Raw genomic sequence first — 22,027 nt, 5'->3', positions numbered from 1 at the left:
ACTGTACTTAGTATTTAGTTATACTGTTTCAGTGGCGTGTATTCATGGATGCCAAGGGAAGCCAGGCTTCCCCCAAAAATTAACCAATAAAAAAAGAAAACCAAAATAATGTATCTTTCGTCTATATGTGTTTCATAACTTTCCTTCAGTTCGCAGGAGGCTGAATGTATCTCACCGGAGAAAGCATCCGAGCGAGCGAAACAGCACCCCTCTGTTTCTATATGTGTAGCCCATTTATCTGATGCTGTCTGGTCAGAAAGAGTATGACATTGTTGCCGCCCGTAGCATTAAATGCAAGGGAAGCCACACTCCCTTGATAAAAAGTTATAAAATAGTAGCCAATCGGCGTTGAGCTAAACTGAGTGCGCGCAACTGTGAATGGTTCTGGCACACACAAAAAGAAAAGTGTAAAGGGAAGACATTTTGGATTTGGCTTCACACCAATCACATCAAAAGCCAAACGTCATTGACAGCAAAAACTTGAATTACGGATAATCCTGAATGAATCGTGAATAATGATGAGTGAGAAAATGACAGATTCACAAATATCATACCCCCCCCCAAAAAATGCTACCCTCCCCTGTTATTGCAATGGTGAGAGGTTAGCATGTCTTGGGGGTATGACATTTGTGCATCTGTAATTTTGTCACTAATCATTATTCATGATTAATTCAGGACTATCTGTAATCATAGCATCCACATTAATGTAGAAGTGTTTGGAAACATATTCTATTCTTATTTACAATAAAAGTGACTCCAAAATGACAATACATTATGCACCATTCATTTCTATTGGGCACAAAATAATCTGAAACACAACCAAAACAAACAGCAAATACAGTCACAAGCTTGATGTAATCATTGCGTGCTAGGAATATGGGACCAAATACTAAACTTTTTGCTACTTTAATACACATAAGTGAATTTGTCCCAATACTTTTGGTCCCCTAAAATGGGGCGGGACTACGTACAAAAAGTACTCTAATTTCTAAACGGTTCACCCGATATGGATGAAAATACCCTCAAATTAAAGCTGACAGTCTGTAACTTTAACTCCATAGTCATTGTATCATTTCAAATCCAGACTGCTGGAGTACAGAGCCAAAACAACAAAAAATGTGTCACTGTCCCAATACTTTGGAGCGAACTCTATTTAACTTATGTTGATTGGACTAAATCGTTTTTGGTGTCTTTTAGTTGTAACTATATTAGACTAAGCATAGATGATGATGAAATGTTAAAGTTGAAATGGTGTTGGCTAAATAGCAGAGGCAGCTCCTGTTTTCTTTGTGACTTGCGGTAACTCTCCGTGGTTCTAAATCAATAGCTTTAGCAGTCTGAAAATGTCGGAAACATTAACTTGCTTGACAATGCTGTAGGTCATGTAACTGTTTGTTACATGCTTTGTGGTTCACTGGACAGAGGTTGCTCTCTGGTTTTGTGATGAAACGAAGGTGTGGCCGAATTTATTACTGCCACTGTCCTCTTGTCTCGGCCTTAAGGCCTATATATCACGGTGGCAAGGCATAAGAATGAACAGGTTGTAGTGCAAACAGGTTGTAATATGGCCATTTTTTCCCTGGCTTGGCTTCCCCAGTGAGTTTACCCACGCACCACTACTGTACTGTTTATACACACACACACACCGCATATTTATTTATATACTGGATTCCTGACATAGCTCACTGTAATATATCTACTGCTGTACATATCATTCTTAGTATGTCTAAATTCTTCCAGTGTACATGCGTATAGATTGCATTTTGATTACTGTTACAGTGCTATTTAGGTTGTTAATTGGATTCGTCCTGACGTTCATGATTGATAAAAAAAAAAAAATACTTAAAAAAAAATATATATACACTAACGTTCAAAAGTTTGGGGTCACTTAGAAATGACCTTGTTTTCGAAAGATTTTTTTTTTTTTTGTCCATTAAAATAACATCAAATTGATCAGAAATACAGTGTAGACATTGTTAATGTTGTAAATGGCTATTGTAACTGGAAACGGCTGATTTTTTATGGAATATCTACATAGGCGTACAGAGGCCCATTATCAGCAACCATCAGTCCTGTGTTCCAATATATATATATATATGTGTGTACTTGTTTAACATTTTACTGCATTGTTAGAAGCATTTTGTTGCACCCACTATAACATCTGTTAAACTGTGTATGTGACCAATAAACTTCGATTTGATGTGCACGATTACTCATCCAGCACAATCACAGACACAACCACACTCTCTATTACAGTTGTGTTAAAGCACAGAAAACATTGAGGCACATCTACTGGAGCCTACTACCCTACTGATGGTATTAGACCCAGCCATGGAACTGGATTAGAGGCTTACTCCTCATCATGTGCAGTGTGAAACCACCAAGCACTAAACCACAGCCTTATCTACCCTAAGTAAGACTGGCTTACACTGTCATTACATTGATGAGTGCTGTAGACTGGTTAAATATGTCTATCTAGTGTTCGGAGAGTGAATGAGCAATGTTCTCCCTCAAACAGCAATGAAAGACAAATCTTTGGGTAGGACAATGAGCGGCGGTTTCCCGGACTCTGATTAAGCCTAGTCTTGGAATAAAAAGCTTGCCCAATGAAGAAACTCTGTTGACATAGCTTTTTAGTCTAGTTTAAGGCTTAATCTGAACTGGGAAACTGGCTGTGTGTGGGAGAGCTCTCTGGATTCTTTCTTGTATTTGGTTAGAAACGAATTGGTCCCTTGTGAGACTATATGTAACGTTCTATTATTCTTATAGGAGATATTGGAGGGGCTGAGTGGCTTTGTCCCATCTGTGATGGACAGCTGACCTGAACCACTGGGTGTGGTGCAGGCTTGGCAGGCTCCAATGCTCCCTCCTCATCCAGCATGGCCGGGGCGACGAAGCTGAAGCCCCGGAAGAGCTGGTGGGCTCCTGCACTGGGTGGAATGCCTGGGGAGTCTGGGGAGAGGTCAGAGAGAACACAAGGTCATTAACACAGGCGCACACATACAGTGAGGGGAAAAAAGTATTTGATCCCCTGCTGATTTTGTACATTTGCCCACTGACAAAGAAATGATCAGTCTATAATTTTAATGGTAGGTTTATTTGAACAGTGAGAGACAGAATAACAGCAAAAAAATCCAGAAAAACGCATGTCAAAAATGTTATAAATTGATTTGCATTTTAATGAGGGAAATAAGTATTTGACTATTTGAGTTGCCTTGGCCGTGTGTTTTGGGTCATTGTCATGCTGGAATACCCACCCACGACCCATTTTTAATGCCCTGGCTGAGAGAAGGAGGTTCTCACCCAAGATTTGACGGTACATGGCCCCGTCCATAGTCCCTTTGATGCAGTGAAGTTGTCCTGTCCCCTTAGCAGAAAAACACCCCCAAAGCATAATGTTTCCACCTCCATGTTTGACGGTGGGGATGGTGTTCTTGGGGTCATAGGCAGCATTCCTCCTCCTCCAAACACGGCGAGTAGAGTTATTATTATTATTATTTTTTTTTTGTAATTTAGCAGACGCTCTTATCCAGAGCAACTTACAGGAGCAATTAGGGTTAAGTGCCTTACTCAAGGGCACAGACAGATTTTTCACCTAGTTGGCTCGGGGATTAGAACCAGCGACCTTTCGGTTACCGGCACAACGCTCTTATCCACTAAGCTACCTGCCGCCCAACAAGCTGAGTTGATGCCAAAGAGCTCCATTTTGGTCTCATCTGACCACAACACTTTCACCCAGTTCTCCTCTGAATTGTCTCCTGACTGGCGCAGTGGTCTAAGGCACTGCATCGCAGTGCTAGCTGTGCCACTAGAGATCCTGGTTCGAATCCAGGCTCTGTCGCAGCCGGCCGCGACCTGGAGACTCATGGGCGGCGCACAATTGGCCCAGCGTCGTCCAGGGTAGGGGAGGGAATGGCCAGCAGGGATGTAGCTCAGTTGATAGAGCATGGCGTTTGCAACGCCAGGGTTGTGGGTTCGATTTCCACGGTGGGCCAGTATGAGAAAAAAATAAAAATAAAATAAAAATGTTCACTAACTGTAAGTCGCTCTGGATAAGAGCGTCTGCTAAATGACTAAAATGTAATGTAATGAATCATTCAGATGTTCATTGGCAAACTTCAGACGGGCATGTATATGTGCTTTCTTGAGCAGGGGGACCTTGCGGGCACTGCAGGATTTCAGTCCTTCACGGCGTAGTGTGTTACTAATTGTTTTCTTGGTGACTATGGTCCTCCCGACAAGATCCTCCCGTGTAGTTCTGGGCTGATTCCTCACCGTTCTCATGATCATTGCAACTCCACGAGGTGAGATCTTGCATGGAGCCCCAGGCCGAGGGAGATTGACAGTTATTTTGTTTCTTCCATTTGCGAATAATCGCACCAACTGTTGTCACTTTCTCACCAAGCTGCTTGGCGATGGTCTTGTAGCCCATTCCAGCCTTGTGTAGGTCTACAATCTTGTCCCTGACATCCTTGGAGAGCTCTTTGGTCTTGGCCATGGTGGAGAGTTTGGAATCTAATTGATTGATTGCTTCTGTGGACAGGTGTCTTTTATACAGGTAACAAGCTGAGATTAGGAGCACTCCATTTAAGAGTGTGCTCCTAATCTCAGCTCGTTACCTGTATAAAAGACACCTGGGAGCCAGAAATCTTTCTGATTGAGAGGGGGTCAAATACTTATTTCCCTAAAATGCAAATCAATTTCTAACATTTTTTGACATGCGTTTCTCTGGATTTTTGTTGTTATTCTGTCTCTCACTGTTCAAATAAACCTACCATTAAAATTAGACTGATTATTTCTTTGTAAGTGGGCAAACATACAAATTCAGCAGGGGATCAAATACTTTTTTCCCCTCACTGTACACACATGCATGAACGCACACACACACACACTTCAAAACAGACTCCAAAACACACAGGAGATTCAAAGAGTTTTTGTTTTGTCACACATATACTAGGCTGACTACCAGCCGACAAACTTCAAACGGCATTCAACAGATTGTGTTGTTCCCCTAATATGACACTTTCACTTAAAAAGTCTAGACAATAACACTAACATTATAGACTGCCTGTGCTCCAAGGTGATGTAAGCAGCCTACAAATAGCAACCATTTTATGATTGCTACCGCTTTCATATTTCATTACCATTGATATGATAGAGTGTGGTCTGATTCAGTCAGACCTGGTCTGTTGTCATGCTAGGACAAGTTACTCTTGTCAACTTTGACCTCTTACCTTTGGGTGTGCGGGAGGTGAACTCTGAGTCAAAGTAGAAAGTGTCGTCCGGTCGGGCCACAGCCGGCTTGAATGGGGGCTGGATTTCCCGCCTGAACAGTTTCTGAAAGGGTTAAAATAGTTTCTGAAAGGGTTATTATTTCTATCTGATACGGGACCTATGTGTGCACAAGCTATTTTATGGGCCTAATAGGATACATGTCCTTTTTAACTGTAAAAATATTCAGTATTACCTTATAATGTGGCATGAACACAACCAGTCATGATGCTTTTAATCTGATTGTCAAACAAATCACTTCAAGAAGTAGGCTACCTCTGCATGTTGGTCCTCTGTAGCTCAGCTGGTAGAGCACGGCGCTTGTAATGCCAAGGTAGTGGGTTCGATCCCCGGGACCACCCATACACAAAAATGTATGCACGCATGACTGTAAGTCGCTTTGGATAAAAGCGTCTGCTAAATGGTATATTATTATTATGTTCCTCCACTCTAAAATAATCCCAGCAATCAAACAGTGCACTGTGCATCCGCCATTTACAGAATGGAAAGAGACATAGGTTACAAAACACCAAAAAGTGTAATGACATTCAGCGATTGTCATAATAGGCCTATTCTTGTAGCCTAAATTGATTGATGAGTCTTGCTGCCCACACACGTCTTGGTCAGTCATCTTTGCCTTTGCTAAATTCATTCAGTGTTCACGTCGAACCACACCGCATTTTGGAGCGTATACCACCCGTTTTCAACTCCATTTGCTAATTTCTCATGTGACTGACAGGCGGTAATAATAAATGGTGTAATAGCCTACCGTTTTCTTGCCATTTTTGTTTAAATTATTGTTATGACTCATGTTTTATCGGTACAGTGTACCCCCACTATTTATTTTGCCGGTACTTTGTAGCAGACCGGCTTACTTTCACCCCTGGCTAAAGCAATGGCAACTTGGTAATTACTGAAGAATATGGCTCCTTTTAAAATGATAATTGAATAATGATAATCTGATTCCCTGATAGAACTGGTAGTATGAGGTGTCAGAAGACGTGCCACTCACATTCCAGTCTATGGTGGAGAAGAAAGCGTGGCGTTTGATCTCCTCTGCACCGTCTGCCCCCGACCCTGTCCACACAATCACACTGTTAGTATGGATTACTGCATACAACCTATGCAAAAGCTCTATGCTTAACATAAAATAGGTAGTATTATACCAAAGTAATTACTCTACTAGTGGAACAACCACTATAATTAGCTTGTCATTAGCTAGTGGGTAAGTACATATAGTTACGGAATACTCACCCAGTCTGTTGGTGGGGTTCCTCTTGAACAGAGCTCGGAGGAGACTTTGGGCCTCTGAACTCAGGAACTGGGGCATTCCCAATCTTGCCCTGCAGGGGGTGACATTGTTAAATCCAACAGGCTAATAAATAGTAGCCTGGTTAATCCAGATTGAATGCTGCGGAACGTTCAACATTGTTTTCCTGAACACAGCATTCAGTCTGGTTCAACCAGGCTAAATAAATATACTGAACAAAAATATAAATGCAGCATGCAACAATTTCAAAGACTGAATCCGAGAGGTGCGGATGGCTGCCTTAATTGACATCCACGTAATCGGCACCCGGGGAACAGTGGGTTAACTGCATACAGACACTAGCCTGTGATTGTGTCTACCTACTTGAGGATCAGGTTCATGGTCTCTTTGCGGTCCTTTCCATGGAACGGTAGCGATCCAGTCAGCATCTCAAACTGTGAAACAAATACAATCTCCATATTTGACATATGACACTTTGACATTCAATTCTATTCTAGGGCTCTGACGCAAACACACACATCATATTTATGTTTGTTTGATTGTCTGTATTATAAGGGTTGTGTTCAAATTGAAGAAAACAGACAAACAGGGAGGAACTACATAAACTAACGATCATTTTCATTTGCAAAGCGTTTTACTACATTGTGCACTAATGAACATGACCCAAATGAGATATGATGACTCACCATCAGTACCCCAAACGACCACCAGTCCGCACTGTGGATGTGGCCCTGCCTGTTCACCACCTCTGGTGCCATGTACTCCACCGTACCACAGAAGGAGTAGGCCTTCTTCTCATGGTCAACGGCCTCTTTACACAGGCCAAAATCTGGGGTTAAAACGCCACAAGTCAGTTACCATTCAACTACCGGTACTATTATAAACACACATCATGAATACACACAGTGGACAGGCAGGCATACAGGTATAGGATCTTAATTTGACCCGTTTTTCACAGCAGGAAAATAATCCTACAGCAACAGGAAATGTGAATTATTGTGTGGATTATAATTAGTGGACATTTTTGTATGGGATAATAGATTTTTAGTCAGAGCAAATCAAGTGATATTTTAAAGTGGAAATTACAAACATTAGAAACCTTTTTAAACCTTGAATTCACTACAAGTATGCATTTCCTGCTGTGCAGGATGATCAAATTAGGATCCTACACCTGTACAGGAATAGAGTACATTATTTGCACTATGCTTTATGGATATGGCCAGGAGTTTTTCCTGATCATATGACCTGACCTGCCCTACAACTATTCCATAGCCTACAACTAGGGCCCAGGGTGCGTTCGCAATGGCCCCCTATTCCATATATAGTGGGGAATTATATAGGGCCATTATCAGGGAAAACTTTCTGTAACACTTCCTGATGCCTTCATGACTCATGCAGGTATTCAAAAGCCTCATAATTCATATTCCCCATGTGAAGTTAATACATCACACCGTGACATATATTCAAGGTCACCTTTGATGCTTGTGTTTGTGCGTGCGTGTACGCCCAAAAGGTAAACAGCCAATAGAGAGTGATTATAGGGTTGATAAGATGCAGGAGAAACATAATTAACTTCTAGGTAATGATATATAGAGAAGTTATCTACACAGGGACAGATTAGGCTTTGGTGATTCACTGACTAATGGGGAAGGTCAACAGGAGGATGGAAAGTGTGTGGGGGGAGGGAAGTGTGTGGGGGAGGGTACCTGTGAGTTTGATATGGCCTTCTTCATCCAGTAGAATGCTAGAAAATAAAATGAGAAGAGGTGTTAGTGTGAGGTGCGTAGTACTATCATATTGTGATAAAAAGTTAGAAAAAAAATGTTGTCACAACCACAGACTGGTAAATAACCTGACACAGAGTCTAGAATACTTTCTGTGAGTTCAAAAAACACTCTGTAGACTAAAAAAACCTAAAACATTTAGTAGCACACCTTCACAATTGTAATGGCAAAAGGGCTGGCCAAATCAAGATGTCCCCTCTCAGTGAATTCACAGTGTATCTGCCACATACGTACGGGAAGGAATAAAACGTGTCTAATCTGTCTGTGCAGACTAGCTTTCTCATTCTCTAGTATCCATATATCATGTTAAGATCCCATTGCTCAACACCAGACGTGATAATAGCTCTGGTTGTGCATTCAGTCCTCTCAGTTCTGATGGGGTTCATTAATGTTATCACCATGGGGCTAAAATTAGAATTAGGGGCTTTGAATAATGGTTATAGCAAAGTCTGTAAGAGATAACAGAGAAGCACTCTGCATCTCAATGTCCCTCTCATTATAGAAAAGAACACCAAAACCAAGACATTTGTGGTCGGGGCTACAATAGCATAGCACTTAAGGGGTGTAATCTTTAGTCCAAACAGTTGCAAACAGTTGTGTTTTGCTATGAAAACGAGAGTTTCTATTGGACAAATTCAGGTAGGTCCCTCTCACTTTCGTTCCATTTGCTAGGACTAGCTGCCCTTCACTGAGGCTCCACCTACTTCTCAGGTTTGAGGTCTCTGTAGATGATGCCCAGGCCATGCAGGTGGTCCAGGCCCAGGGCCAACTCTGCTAGGTAGAACTTCACGTCCTCCTCTGTGAACATCACCTGGATACGATACCCAAACAAACATATACACACACACAAAGAGGAAAAAAAACGTACATGAGTCCAGACAGGATCATGATTAGAGAGGAGAATGAGACATAAAATAAGACTAAGAACACACCTCTTTCGACAGCCTGGTGAAGAGATCACCTCCTCTCAGAAAGTCCAGGATCAGATAGAGCTTTCCCTCTGTCTGAAATGCTGGAGGCACATACAAACAAACATGTGGTTAGGAGTAGTGCTAAAAGTCAATTTGTCTGGTAAACCTAGAACACCCAAAGTTGTTGCTGTTCATTTAAACAATGACTGCCCTTGATGACCAGAGGGAAGTTAATAGCTTTTGGCTGTCATAGCGTTGTCACCAGACCTTGGTTTTTCTAATATACTGTACTTTATGAACCTAGATCTGGTTGTTACTCACCATAGTGGAGTTTGACCACAAAGGGGTGGTTGACGTCTGCCAGGATGTCTCTCTCCATCTTGGTCCTCACCCGGTCTCTCACTGTGGGAGGTGAGGGCCACACCGTGTCAGCGCTGTCATAAGGTTAGCTCAAAACCTTACTATAGCCGTGGCTCGGTAACAAAGATGGGTTTGGAACTGGGTGCCTAAGGCTGCCTAATGCTGAGACACGACCTGAATGAACGCCAAAATGCCACCATTGGTATTTTAAATGGGATATATTCAATATTCAATACAAAACACCAAATAACCAATGCTTGTCTGAAGGCCATAAAACTGCTAAATCAATTCATCTAACAACCGAAAAATAATGAAAATATCCTTGTCGAGGTCCATGTGAAACCAATATTGGACGATTAGATTAATTTTCACCACACAATTACATTGAAGCGCTAATCTATGAAACTGTCAGGGTGTTGACATCTAGTGTAGACTAGATCCCACAGCAGCAGACCACAGCACACAAAAACAGGTACCCACTAACTGTAAAACGGTTGATTTCTTCTCACTATCAAAGCCTTGAATCAAGATCAACACAGAAACAAGATCAAAACAAAAACAGGGGGGGGCAAAGTGTAAAGCAAAAGGACACGTGGAGTAGCAAGTGCAAAACTACATGTCTGCAAATGAAAGAGGTGAGACCGAGCCCTCGCTAAGAACATAACCACTCGTGTTTGCTGTAAAGTGGGGTGTTTTTGATGTGGGATGCCTCAGTGAGTTCACAACATGTTTTCAATCCCATGAATGTGTAGCTACAGTATCGTTTCCCATGATAGTATATGTCTCTTTTCCGCTTTCCTCCGTTACTCTGTGTGTTTGTTTTTGGCTTTACTATCCTTGTGGGGACCAGAAGTCCCCTGTAGCTCACTAACTGTAAGTCGCTCTGGATAAGAGTGTCTGCTAAATGACTAAAAATGTAAAGAAAAATGTACAAATGATAGTAAAACAAAGAAAATTCAGACAAGTGGGGACATTTTACCGGTCCCCACAAGGAAAACTGCTATTTTAGGGTTAGCTTTAGGGGTTAGGGAAAACAGAATTTTGAATGGGAATCAATTGTTTAGTCCCAACAAGTATAGTAAAACAAACGTATATGTGTACCTTTGAGGGTGGCTTTTCTCAGGACCTTCATGGCGTACAGCTCGTTGTTGTCGGGAGGCGTCACCTTCCGCACCAAAAACACCTGCAGGCAACACAAGACAACATCCAACTCTTAATCCCATAGAAAAGGAAGAACTAGAATGGACATTCCTATTCAAGTCTATGCTCTGTGATGGAGGGACCGGCGGCCATATTGAATGTACACATAGGTATTTATATTTCTATGTTCAATCCAGTGCAGTAGGCTACAAACCTATGGGACTGACAAGGGGAATGTTCGTTGGTAGAACTACTTTTCAATAAACAAAATACTTTGGTCTTTGATTTTCTATGGGGATTTTCTTGAACTGCAAATGATATGCAAATACTATAAAATGCCAGACAATGTCCCATAAACTGCTAGGTAAACGTCCATTATATTGACCTAGATAGCTTTAACGTCCATATTTTTCGCTATCTATGCATTCATTACATTCACAATCCATTTTGAAATGACCAGACATCAAGAGCAATGAGCTCAACCAGAAATTATAATGTTTTTTGCTATTTCTGATCTTGCAGTCTGATAAGTAGGAGATTAAATGGAACGAATATGAGGGAACATTGAGTTGGTTTGTCAATAATGTGTTTAAAGTGCTCTAAATAAAGTGAATCTAGGCTACCTCATGTGCCACAATGCTAGAGGAGTTTAAAAAAAATGTATTTTACCTTTATTTAACTAGGCAAGTCAGTTAAGAACAAATTCTTATTTACAATGACTGCCTACACCAGCCAAACCCGGATGACGCTAGGCCAATTGTGCCTATGGGACTCCCAATCACGGCCGGTTGTGATACAGCCTGGAGTGGGTGAAGCAGTGAGCTGAATGACAGGTGTGTGTGTGTGTCTGTGTGTCTAACAGTGTTGCTTCCGTCCCTCTTCTTGCCCCAACCTGGGCTCCAACCAAAGACCCTCTGAACACATCGTCTACTGTCACACAAGAAGCATAGTTACCCGTCGCTCCACAAAAACTGCGGTCCTTGCAGAGCAAGGGAAACAACTACTTCAAGGTCTCAGAGTGAGTGACATCACCGATTGAACGCTACTAGCACGCACCGCTAACTAGCTAGACATTTCACATTGGTTACATGCGTGTTTGTGTGTCAGGCTAATCCAGGTGTGGATTATTAACATAGTGGCACCAGAGCACGCCTGAACAATCTCAAGCCATACCAATGACCATACAAATGGATTCTTCCATCTACAGGCTTTTACCTCTGTATTATGGTGCATATGCTTTTTTGATATGTTCACAAACTCAATAAGAAGCAATACTTTGGGGAGATTGAACACTGCATTTTGGAAACTGTTTAAATGTTTCCTAGGAAACTGTTTGATATGAAAACGAGAACCCCTTTTGCCAACTCTTTTTGCATGCTTATTTAGAGGCAAATTATTAAGTGTGAAGTCTTTTTACTGTAGTGATAAACTTTCAGCGGTCAAGTGCTGTCATTAGCAACATGATTTGTTCCCCTAAAAAGATGGGCATTCAAAACAAGAGGTATACATGTGTATAGCAATGTGAACCACTTCTCAGATCTGTTATGAGGGTTATTTGAACAAAGGCAAATGTGCTACCTTAGAGGGGTGATGTCTTACCTTGCCGAAGGAGCCCTGGCCCAGCACTTTGAGCAGCTCAAACTGGCGAGCGTCGGCCTTCTCTGAGCCCTCCTTGACCACGTGGGTGATGTTGATCTCCTTGATGATGTCATCCTCCTGGAGAGAGATAGAGGGGGAGAAGGTCCATTATCCAGGAGACACCACAGTATCTATGATACCACAGTATAGTAGGCGGAGGAAAGCTTTCCAAGCTTGATTATAATCTACACAATGCGAAAACATTTGAACCCATCTGCTCATCAGACTGATCCTAACCATAATACAATACATGTGTTTTCAAGTGACTGTGTATTTTGAGGTTGAATACACCGATTAGAACTTCAGCCGACTGACTGTCCTTTAGTACAAATCGGTCTCTCACAGTTCTCTCCAAATGGAAACCGACAGACGTTTTAGCACATGAAGTTGAAGAATATTTAAAAATGGAAAAGAACAGAGCGTCCTTCTACTGTGGCGTACGCGCCACTACCGAATACTCAGTGGCCTTCAGCAGGCCACTAAAAAGTTGCTGGGAGGTTGCACAAGGGTGTGTCCTGATCAAAGTGTGTGTACCTCCGAGCAACGATGCAGAGAAGCCAACCGGAAAGAGGAAGAGGATAGAAAACAAAAGTTGCAGCCAAGAGAGTATAGAAAGCGAGAGAGCGAGTTGAGAGAAAGGAAATGGCCTGGTGCAGCTTAGAAGTATACAGAGCAGTGATACACACAGGGTTTTATCCTAAGTAGAGTTCCAACATTCTCAACTACTGAAGAAAACATCTTGGCACAGACTGATGGAGGGAGGAAACAAGAGTAGTCAGAAAACCCTGTGAAAATTAACAAGGGGAGGTTCACAACCATGACGTATGTTTGTGTTATGAGTCTCACTGGAAACCGACTGATAGCACCATTTACTGTCAATTATATTGAGACTGGTAACCACAGCCACAGCTTGAAATAATTCTGTTTTTACACCAGCGTTGTAGCAAAGAGGCTGCTTTAGAGCCTAGGCCTACTTTATCTTGCACCAAAACATATTTAATAGCTGTATCATACTGCAATTACAACAGAACATTCACACAGTACACACTAGGCTTGGGCAATATACCGTTTATACTGTACACTGGGGTATTCTAAATATCGACGGGGGCTTTGTGCTACGCCACTGCTTATAATTATAAGTTAAGTGTAACTATACGAAATCTAAAATGTGTCAAACAAATTAGATACAGCTCAGGGCTCCAGCTATGCATTTGGTTTGCTAACTTGCTAGCTAAGTGGCTAGAAGTCAAGATCAAGCATCTTGGATACAGCAGAGACGTACTTGAAAGTACTTAAGTAGTTTTTTGGGGTATCTGTACTTTACTATTTATATGTTGGACTACTTTTACTTCACTACATTTCTAATTAAAATTATCTACATTTTACTCCATACATTTTTCCTGTCACCCAAAAGTACTCGTTACATTTTGAATGCTTAGCAGGACAGGAAAATTGTCTAATTCACACATGTATAATGAGAACATACCTGGTCATCCCTACTGCCTCCGATCTGGCAGACTCACTAAACACATGCTTCGTTTGTAAATTATGTCTGAGCGTTGGAGCATGCCCCTGGCTATCCGTAAATTTTTAAAACAAGAAAATGGTGCCACCTGGTTTGCTTTATATAAGGAATTTGAAAAGATGTATTATTTTACTTACTTTTGATACTTAAGTATATTTTAGCAATTACATTTACTTTTGATACTTAAGTATATTTTAGCAATTACATTTACTTTTGATACTTCAGTATATTTAAGAACAAATACTTTTAGACTTTTACTCAAGTAGTATTTTACTGGGTGACTTTCACTTTTCCTTTAATCATTTTCTGTTTACTTTACCTCAAGTATGACAAGTGGGTACTTTTTCCAACGCTGCTAACACTTCTGACCACAAACACTTCTACCACACTGCTGAACCACTTAAAATAACAACACCTAACTTATCGAACATAACTTGTGTAAAGTTAATCTCTTTAAAGTAAAAACCCTCACAAACCCATTGTATCTATCATCTCCTAACCATAGCATAGTTTATAGCAATAAATATAAAATAATGTACATTAGTAACAAATCAAGACAAAGAACCATATGTTCATATTGTTCCATTTTCATACTATCAATATTTATCTTTGTTTAGGTTGCAAATGACTAACATGCTGTGAAGCAGTTAGCCTTATTCAGGCGTTTTACAGGAGCTGGATAATGGCGAACACCTGTGAAGGTGATAATGATGAACACCTGCAATTAACTTTTAAAAGTGAGATTTTTACTGGGCAGTTACTTTAAAGCTAATTTCCTGCAATTCTACACATTTAGTCATGGAGCTGAAAGAAAATGTGATCTTATTTAAAAATATATATCTCCATTATCTTTTCTACATACTTTATATTGTTTTAGTCATTCACCATCCCACATTTTATTTATTTAAAAAAAGCGGCACCCTGCCGCTGCTAAATGAATGTAGGAGAAACACTGACAACACTTCCTAACTAACACACGCCTTTTGCACATCTCCTGCTCCATAGTCCACACACAATCATATGACAATAAGCGAAGATCTAATTCTGTATGGGGCGAAGCCTTCCGCTTAAGTAAAAAATGCACTTAATTGCATGACCATTCTCCCCAGTGTGAAGACCACATTACCGTCCACTGGGTGCTGCTGTGACTGTCTGCATGGGAGGTGTCGGTCTCATTGCCTGTCTCTTTCTCTGTGGAGGTGCCATGGCCCATCTGTGTCTGTGGCGCGCTGATTCTGCCCAAAGCCTTGTTATGGTGCTTCTTGAAGAGGTAGAGGGTCAGCAAGCGGCTCACTTTAAACTTCCTCCTGTCCTTTTCCATCTCAACACCGCCTTGCCAGCCTAGACCTCATCCCAGTCCCCCCCCCCCCCCCCTACCTCCAGACAGAGTCCCCACTCTCATACCAGACTGGTAGACTGCATGGTAAGATGGGGTGAAAGTTGTATCCTCTGTATGTAAGCCAACTCTCTGTTAGTTCTGTGTGTCCTGTCCTCTGCAAGCACAGAGCTCTGACTACTGCTGAACTGAGAGAGAGAGAGAGAGAGAGAGAGAGGCAGGAAGGAAGAGTCCGCTCTCTGAGACCTGTATAAAGAACCCACACACCACAAAACTAGTGTGTGAATGAGAGAGAGAGAGGGACAAAGAGAGATAAAGAGAGAGACAGTTCATCCTCAGCCCTCTCTGAAATCTCCTCCTTCCTGCTGGAGCTGACAGGCCAGCGGCCCCTCCCGCCCCATCATGCACCGCTCTGCCCCGTTTCCCTTTGGCTATGGCCACAGAGCGGGCAGAGTGACGAGGTGTCGCCTCCCTAACTGCCAACACCATGACCCAGACAGCGAGAGAGACAGAGGGGTGGGGGGACTTTTATAGCCTGATGACAGGCATCCCTTACAGCCTCTTTCCTGCCATCCTTGTCTCTACCCATGTCTATGTGTAAGGAGAGGGCCTTCCACATCCCTACAAACACACCGTCACTGTGTGTCTATATGAGTCAACGCACACTTCCTCTTAGCTTCACAGAACACCATTTCTCTCAAAGTCTCCATCTGCTTGCTAAGTCACTTTCTTTTGCAGGCTCCTAAGATTGCATATTAGATACTATAGAGCTCTATTGCACTACTATAACCAGATCAAGACATATTGTATACAGTATCACTGCTACTGTAATGCAGACCAACTGTCTTCATACAGTATGAAAAAAACAACAATGTATGCTAACTGTAAGTCGCTCTGGATAAGAGCGTCTGCTAAATGACTAAAATGTAGAATGTAATACAGTATGAAATCCCGTCTAGCTCTCTCGAGGTGATAAAGACGTCTAATTTTGGGCAGGTTTCCCACACAAAGCCTAGTCCTGGACTAAGAGACACTTTAAATGGAGAGTCAATGAAGCTTGAGGTATCCCTTTAAAGCTATGTGATGATAACCTTAGAAAATCCACAGGGATTTGAAATGGATGCTGAAGAGCGCATTTCTAGAGCCAAGATGTGAGGAAGGTGCCAGTCAAATTCTTCTAAAGAAATACATTCTCTTCTCAGACAGCCACAACTAAGTGGACTGACTACAGAGTGAAATGTAATAGCTCTCCAGTCATTTGAGTCAGACAGACATATTAGTAGCTGCATATGCTAGCATTGTTGACAGTATTGATTTAGCAAAGCAATAGAGGAAGAGAGTGTATTGACTTGGCAGTGAGCTAAGGCCACTGAATTAGGAATACTCTTACCTTGGCATTAATATTGGCAATGTCCTTCTCTACCCAGGTAATGTGGGACCGGTCCTGATTGGAAGGTGTCACAGGGAAAATAATTTCAGGTTTGTATATCACAGAGTCCTGCATCGGGTCGGATATCCATGGTTCCGCGCAGTTGACCCGCAAAGAAATCAGCTGGCGAGTGGAACGGAAACATTCTTTCAACCCGCGGGTCGGCTCGCAGTTCAGAACAATTATTTTGCATGTCGGAAAAGTTTTCAATTAAGATATTTGTTTTCAAACCCAGGAGCTTGCGGTGTTGTGAATTCCATTCTGTGAGCGGTGAGTCAGATATGGGCTACCATCAACGCAGCGGATTAGGCGGCAGGTAGCTTAGTGGGTAAGAGCGTTGTGCCAGTAACCGAAAGGTCGCTGGTTCTAATCCCCAAGCCGACTAGGTGAAAAATCTGTCGATATGCCTTTAAGCAAGGCACTTAACCCTAATTGCTCCTGTAAGACACTCTGGATAAGAGCGTCTGCTAAATGACTAAAATGTAGGGAACTGTCCATTTTTTGCGTGGTGCTGAAACGTATGTTTCATCCCCATACATGAAAATACGTTGGCAAGTTTCATTTCAAGCAAAAATGGCTAACGTAACTGGATAAATAAAAAGGTAATGAAATACACCATTGTGGAAACAGGTGCTGCACAGTAGATGGATACACAGTATGCAAAAGGAAAATCAGGTTTTTGTTAACGATAGGCTAATTCAGTTAATTATTACATTAATTTAGGCTTTCGTTCATTTAGACCAAACGCAGGCCATATGAAGTTTAAACCAGTGTGGCTGGTAAAAGTTTGAGTAGAGCCTACTAAATAAATACATTTTTGCAGCCTATATGCGATTCTGGTAATAGTTTAATTGAAAAGTTTCAAGTAAACTATTTGATTATCGAAACAATATCGAATGTAACGATCTTGTTTTGTATTGTTGGTTATAGGCTTTCATTAGGTAAGAAGGCTAATTAGAAGGCTAATTAGAAGGCTCTATTTCAAAGCGATTTGAGTTGTCAATGTGCCACATCTCATTGTGTAAATAGGTAGATACGCCTATCGCTTTTAATTCATGGAATGGTTTCCTTTTATCCAAATGATGAATAGACATGCAGACAAATTAACAGGAAGGAGAATAATAGCCTACTACTCTGGAGTCATAAAAAACAAATAAATTGATGTTATTTGGCGTGTTACGGATCAGCTCTCGAGACAGTTCTATGCGGGTGGGTTGGGTTGGGCTCGGAATTGATGTGGCCGGCGTGGAGCGGGTGCAGCTGCAAAAAACTGACCCGAGCAGGACTCGTCACATGCAGAGTCTATAGAAAAGGTTGGTTGTCAAGGCGATGGAACCACATGACATTGGGTTAGCCACAAGTAAAGGCATTATTTTAGGCTAGGAGTTGAGGGCTCTATAAATAAGTGACACACACGGACACACAGTGGAGGGGCAGTGAGTGTGTGTCCTGTCCACCCAGGTTGGCAGGAAGGCCATAGGATTGGTTGCCACAAACAGATGACAGGAAGTAGCTCTGCCCTCCCACAATTCACTTCCAGTTTCTCTGTTAACACACACAAAATACATACACACAAAAAGCTAATAGCGAATATAGACCACTGTTTCACAGTCTCTTGCTCTTCCGAGAAGGCTACAACACATTTTCTAAGCCAAGTTGTAAATTAGTTCATTTCACCTGACAGAACACTCAATAGGCTTTTGCACATTGTGCTGACTAGAAGTAATTAAAGTTCTTTGGAACAAGTGAGACTCCCAGAGACAAGGCAAATCTGCTCAAAGCGGTGCTGGGTAGCTAAAAAAAAAAAAACTATGATATCAAATCAGCGACTTTAGAATGGTTTAACTTTAAAACATTTTGCTACAATGATAGCATTTATAGTTTCTCAGTAGTCATGTTCATGTATTCTAGAATGTCTCGGACACAAGTGATGTATAACAAAATATCAACTCATTTGAAGTCAGAGGTTCTAGGAGAGTCTATTTTGACTGTACTCTGGCCTTGACCTTTCCACTGCAACAGTCAGAAAGGTCAAGGTCAGAGGAGGCTACAGCCAGATGCGTTTCCTACGCCTACCTCTCAGTTCACTGAAACCCCTTTCCCTAGCTCCTAAAATACACCACACACACAGCCAGCAATACACACAGACACACACGGTGTGAGACTTGCCTGGGGCACACGAAAACCCTGTTTGGTGCGAAATATGTGCCTCCACATCTTGTCGATCTGAGTTTCCCATGTCACACCGTCTATGACTTCGACACGTACTGTGAGACACTCAGAATGGGGCAATAAGCTAATCTTACACACACACACACACACACACGTAAATGGGGAAATGCAAAGAGCATGTCACCCCGGTAGAATACTGATTTAGTGCAGATAATCTGAGAGGAGGAAACAGAGAGACTTCCTAAGGAAGCCACAGCTCCAAACTGAGTCAGTCATGACCAGAAAGAGTCAAACACACACACACACACACACACACACACACACACACACACACACACACACACACACGCACACATATAAAAGTACCCACAAACCACTTAACAAATGCCACTGCAGAGCACTGCAGACATCTTTCTTTCTACATTGTGTTGGACCATAACGGCCTCGACTTGAGAAAGCCATGGTGAGAAAGAGGAACGGATGGATTCTTTAGTCACTGCTGCTGTGCTGTGTTGCTAAGCAGCAGGCAGGGCCAACTGAGACATCATGTACTAACTGATTGAGGACCTTTACCACAGAATTATATCTTAGAACTCAATGTAATTTATTGGCTAAATTTTTGTCTGTTCCCTGTACAATAACCAAGCGTGAAAATAATTTAGATAATAAAGTCAGCCCCACAGGTGCAGCCAGGGCGGAAACAGTGAATATCCGCAGCGAATAGTGCTGAACGATTAGTGCTTTTTAAGGTCGGTTTGGTTTCGGTTTGATTATTTAAAAAATTATCACGGTTTTCAATTTAAATTATTTTCTGACATTAAATGCACTATGCAATATGTGGGTTGAATGCTGTAACAAATCTGAATAAAACAATAAAAGTACTGCTTATCACTTACTAACCATGATTTATTCACATTACTTTAATAAATAAAAACATTAATCTGATGACTATTATTTTCACTCCAAGTCATCATCTCATCTCTATAGAGCTGCTGCCTATGCGGTCTGACAAAAATCACTATTTTAGTCATTCATTAAAAGTAAATAAGGCATACTTTTATGACTGCTGAATACCAACTATCAATCACTTAGATCATGTATTTTCAGGCTCGCGAAGCAACTGCTTTCTACCCCTCTCGATCGTGTGTGCTTCTTCTCTTAAAGTCAATTTATGCTTGATCCGGATATGAGGACCAAAGGCTCCGTACGGAGGGTGTGACGCAATTGCGGAACTTCCGGAAGCTGCCGTACGAAGATGCCGTGCGCCTCCTCAATTTTTTTACAATGCGGAGGGCTCCGTATAGCTCCGCATTGACATGATTGGTTGACGTAGGTGGGGCCGGTACACCCTGTATAAACACAAACTCACTTCGAGAACTTTGTTGAATGGCTATCAGAACAAGTTCACAAATAAAAAAACATCTTTATGATACCTCGTGCAGGGATTTCAAAGACACATAAATGTGTTTGAACTCCTGGAAAGAGATCAGGAGGTAATGGGGATAGATGCGATAAAGAAGTCAATGGAATGCAGACCGTGGGGGATAGAAGGATGCTGGATTGCCGCACATTCAACAAATCTGATCTAACAAAGTGGATATTTGTCAAATATGTCATGATTGATGTATTGAAACAGACCCACAATGTGGTTACTAAAATCAGATTGACTGAAAACCAGTCAGTATCTGGTATGACCACCATTTGACTCATGCAGTGCGACATTTTCGCATAGAGTTGATCAGGCTGTTGGTTGTGGCCAGCGGAATGTTGTCCCACTCCTCTTCAACGGCTGTGCTTGATATTGGCGCAAACTGGAACTCGCTGTCGTACACGTCGATCCAGAGCATACATGCTCAACGGGTGAAATGTCTGGTGAGTATGCAGGCCATGGAAGAACTGGGACATTTTCAGCTTCCAGGAATTGTGTACAGATCCTTGCGACATGGGGCCGTGCATTATTATGCTGAAATATGAGGTGATGGTGGCAGATGAATGGCACAACAATGGGCCTCAGGATCTCGTCACAGTATCTCTGTGCATTCAAATTGCCATCGATAAAATGCAATTGTGTTCGTTATCCGTAGCTTATGCCTGCCCATACCATAACCTCACCGCCAACATGGGGCACTCTTTTCACAACGTTGACATCAGCAAACAGCTCACCCACACGTGGTCTGCCATCTGCCCGGTACAGTTGAAACCGGGATTCATGCGTGAAGAGCACACTTCTCCAGCGTGCCAGTGGCCATTGAAGGTGAACATTTGCCCGCCGAACTGCAGTCAGGTCAAGACCCTGGTGAGGACGACAAGCAGCAGATGAGCTTCCCTGACACGGTTTCTGACAGTTTGTGCAGAAATTCTTCGGTTGCGCAAACCCAGTTTCAACAGCTGTCCGGGTGGCTGGTCTCAGACGATCCCGCAGGTGAAGAAGCCGGATGTGGAGGTCCTGGGCTGCCATGGTTACACGTGGTCTGCGGATGAGGCAGGTTGGACGTACGGCCAAATTCTCCAAAACGACGTTGAGGCGGCTTATGGTAGAGAAATTAACATTCAATTCTCTGGCAACAGCTCTGGTGGACATTCCTGCAGTCAGCATGCCAATTGCACGCTCCCTCAAAACATCTGTGGCATTGTGTTGTGTGACAAAACTGCACATTTTAGAGTGGCCTTTTATTGTCCCCATTACAAGGTGCACCTGTGTAATGATCATGCTGTTTAATCAACTTCTTGATATGCCACACCTGTCAGATGGATGGATTATCTTGGCAAAGGAGAAATGCTTACTAACAGGGATGTAAACACATTTGTGCACAACATTTGAGAGAAATAAGTTTTTTGTGCGTATGGAAAGTTCCTGGGATATTTTATTTCAGCTCATGAAACATGGGATCAACACTTCACATGTTGTGTTTATATTTTTGTTCAGTGTATTTGGCTGTTTTTCGCTGCACAACATTTAGAAGTTGTCCCTTTTCAGGTTTAGAAAAAGTGACTGCTAAATGCTAACTCCCATTCTTATAAGCTGGTAGCATAGCCATACAGAAATCGGTGATGGTAGTCAAAGTAGTTTTTAAACTAATGCAGTTGATTTATGACGATGACATGAACATATATTGAGGTTGACATCCACACAAGCATTATACACAGATTTTTACCTCAACATAGTGTAAAATACACAAACAATAGCCTAA

The 22,027-nt window shown here is 42.0% G+C and overlaps 1 protein-coding gene across 4 annotated transcripts in view; it reads right to left on the bottom strand.

The window, feature by feature from the left end:
* LOC121545132 (ribosomal protein S6 kinase 2 alpha) overlaps window positions 1-22,027 on the bottom strand; it is a 146,317-nt gene that overhangs the window by 14,561 nt on the left and 109,729 nt on the right. For 2 of the 4 annotated variants that reach the window (XM_041855550.2, XM_041855552.2), the window contains 12 exons: window positions 12,336-12,452; window positions 10,698-10,779; window positions 9,558-9,638; window positions 9,258-9,337; window positions 9,030-9,136; window positions 8,248-8,285; window positions 7,228-7,370; window positions 6,905-6,975; window positions 6,526-6,614; window positions 6,284-6,348; window positions 5,235-5,337; window positions 2,822-2,952 (listed from right to left, as the gene is read on the bottom strand). In XM_041855550.2, the coding sequence (XP_041711484.1) occupies window positions 2,822-2,952; window positions 5,235-5,337; window positions 6,284-6,348; window positions 6,526-6,614; window positions 6,905-6,975; window positions 7,228-7,370; window positions 8,248-8,285; window positions 9,030-9,136; window positions 9,258-9,337; window positions 9,558-9,638; window positions 10,698-10,779; window positions 12,336-12,452 (1,107 nt within the window). Of the gene's footprint in view, window positions 1-2,821; window positions 2,953-5,234; window positions 5,338-6,283; window positions 6,349-6,525; window positions 6,615-6,904; window positions 6,976-7,227; window positions 7,371-8,247; window positions 8,286-9,029; window positions 9,137-9,257; window positions 9,338-9,557; window positions 9,639-10,697; window positions 10,780-12,335; window positions 12,453-15,025; window positions 15,251-16,625; window positions 16,680-18,833; window positions 18,933-22,027 lie in introns of those variants that run through there. The other 2 variants (XM_041855553.2, XM_041855551.2) reach the window with 2 other exon arrangements.

Source organism: Coregonus clupeaformis, chromosome 29, assembly GCF_020615455.1.
Source record: "Coregonus clupeaformis isolate EN_2021a chromosome 29, ASM2061545v1, whole genome shotgun sequence".
NCBI classification, from domain to species: domain Eukaryota; kingdom Metazoa; phylum Chordata; class Actinopteri; order Salmoniformes; family Salmonidae; genus Coregonus; species Coregonus clupeaformis.
This window is presented reverse-complemented; position numbering and strand designations above follow the sequence as displayed.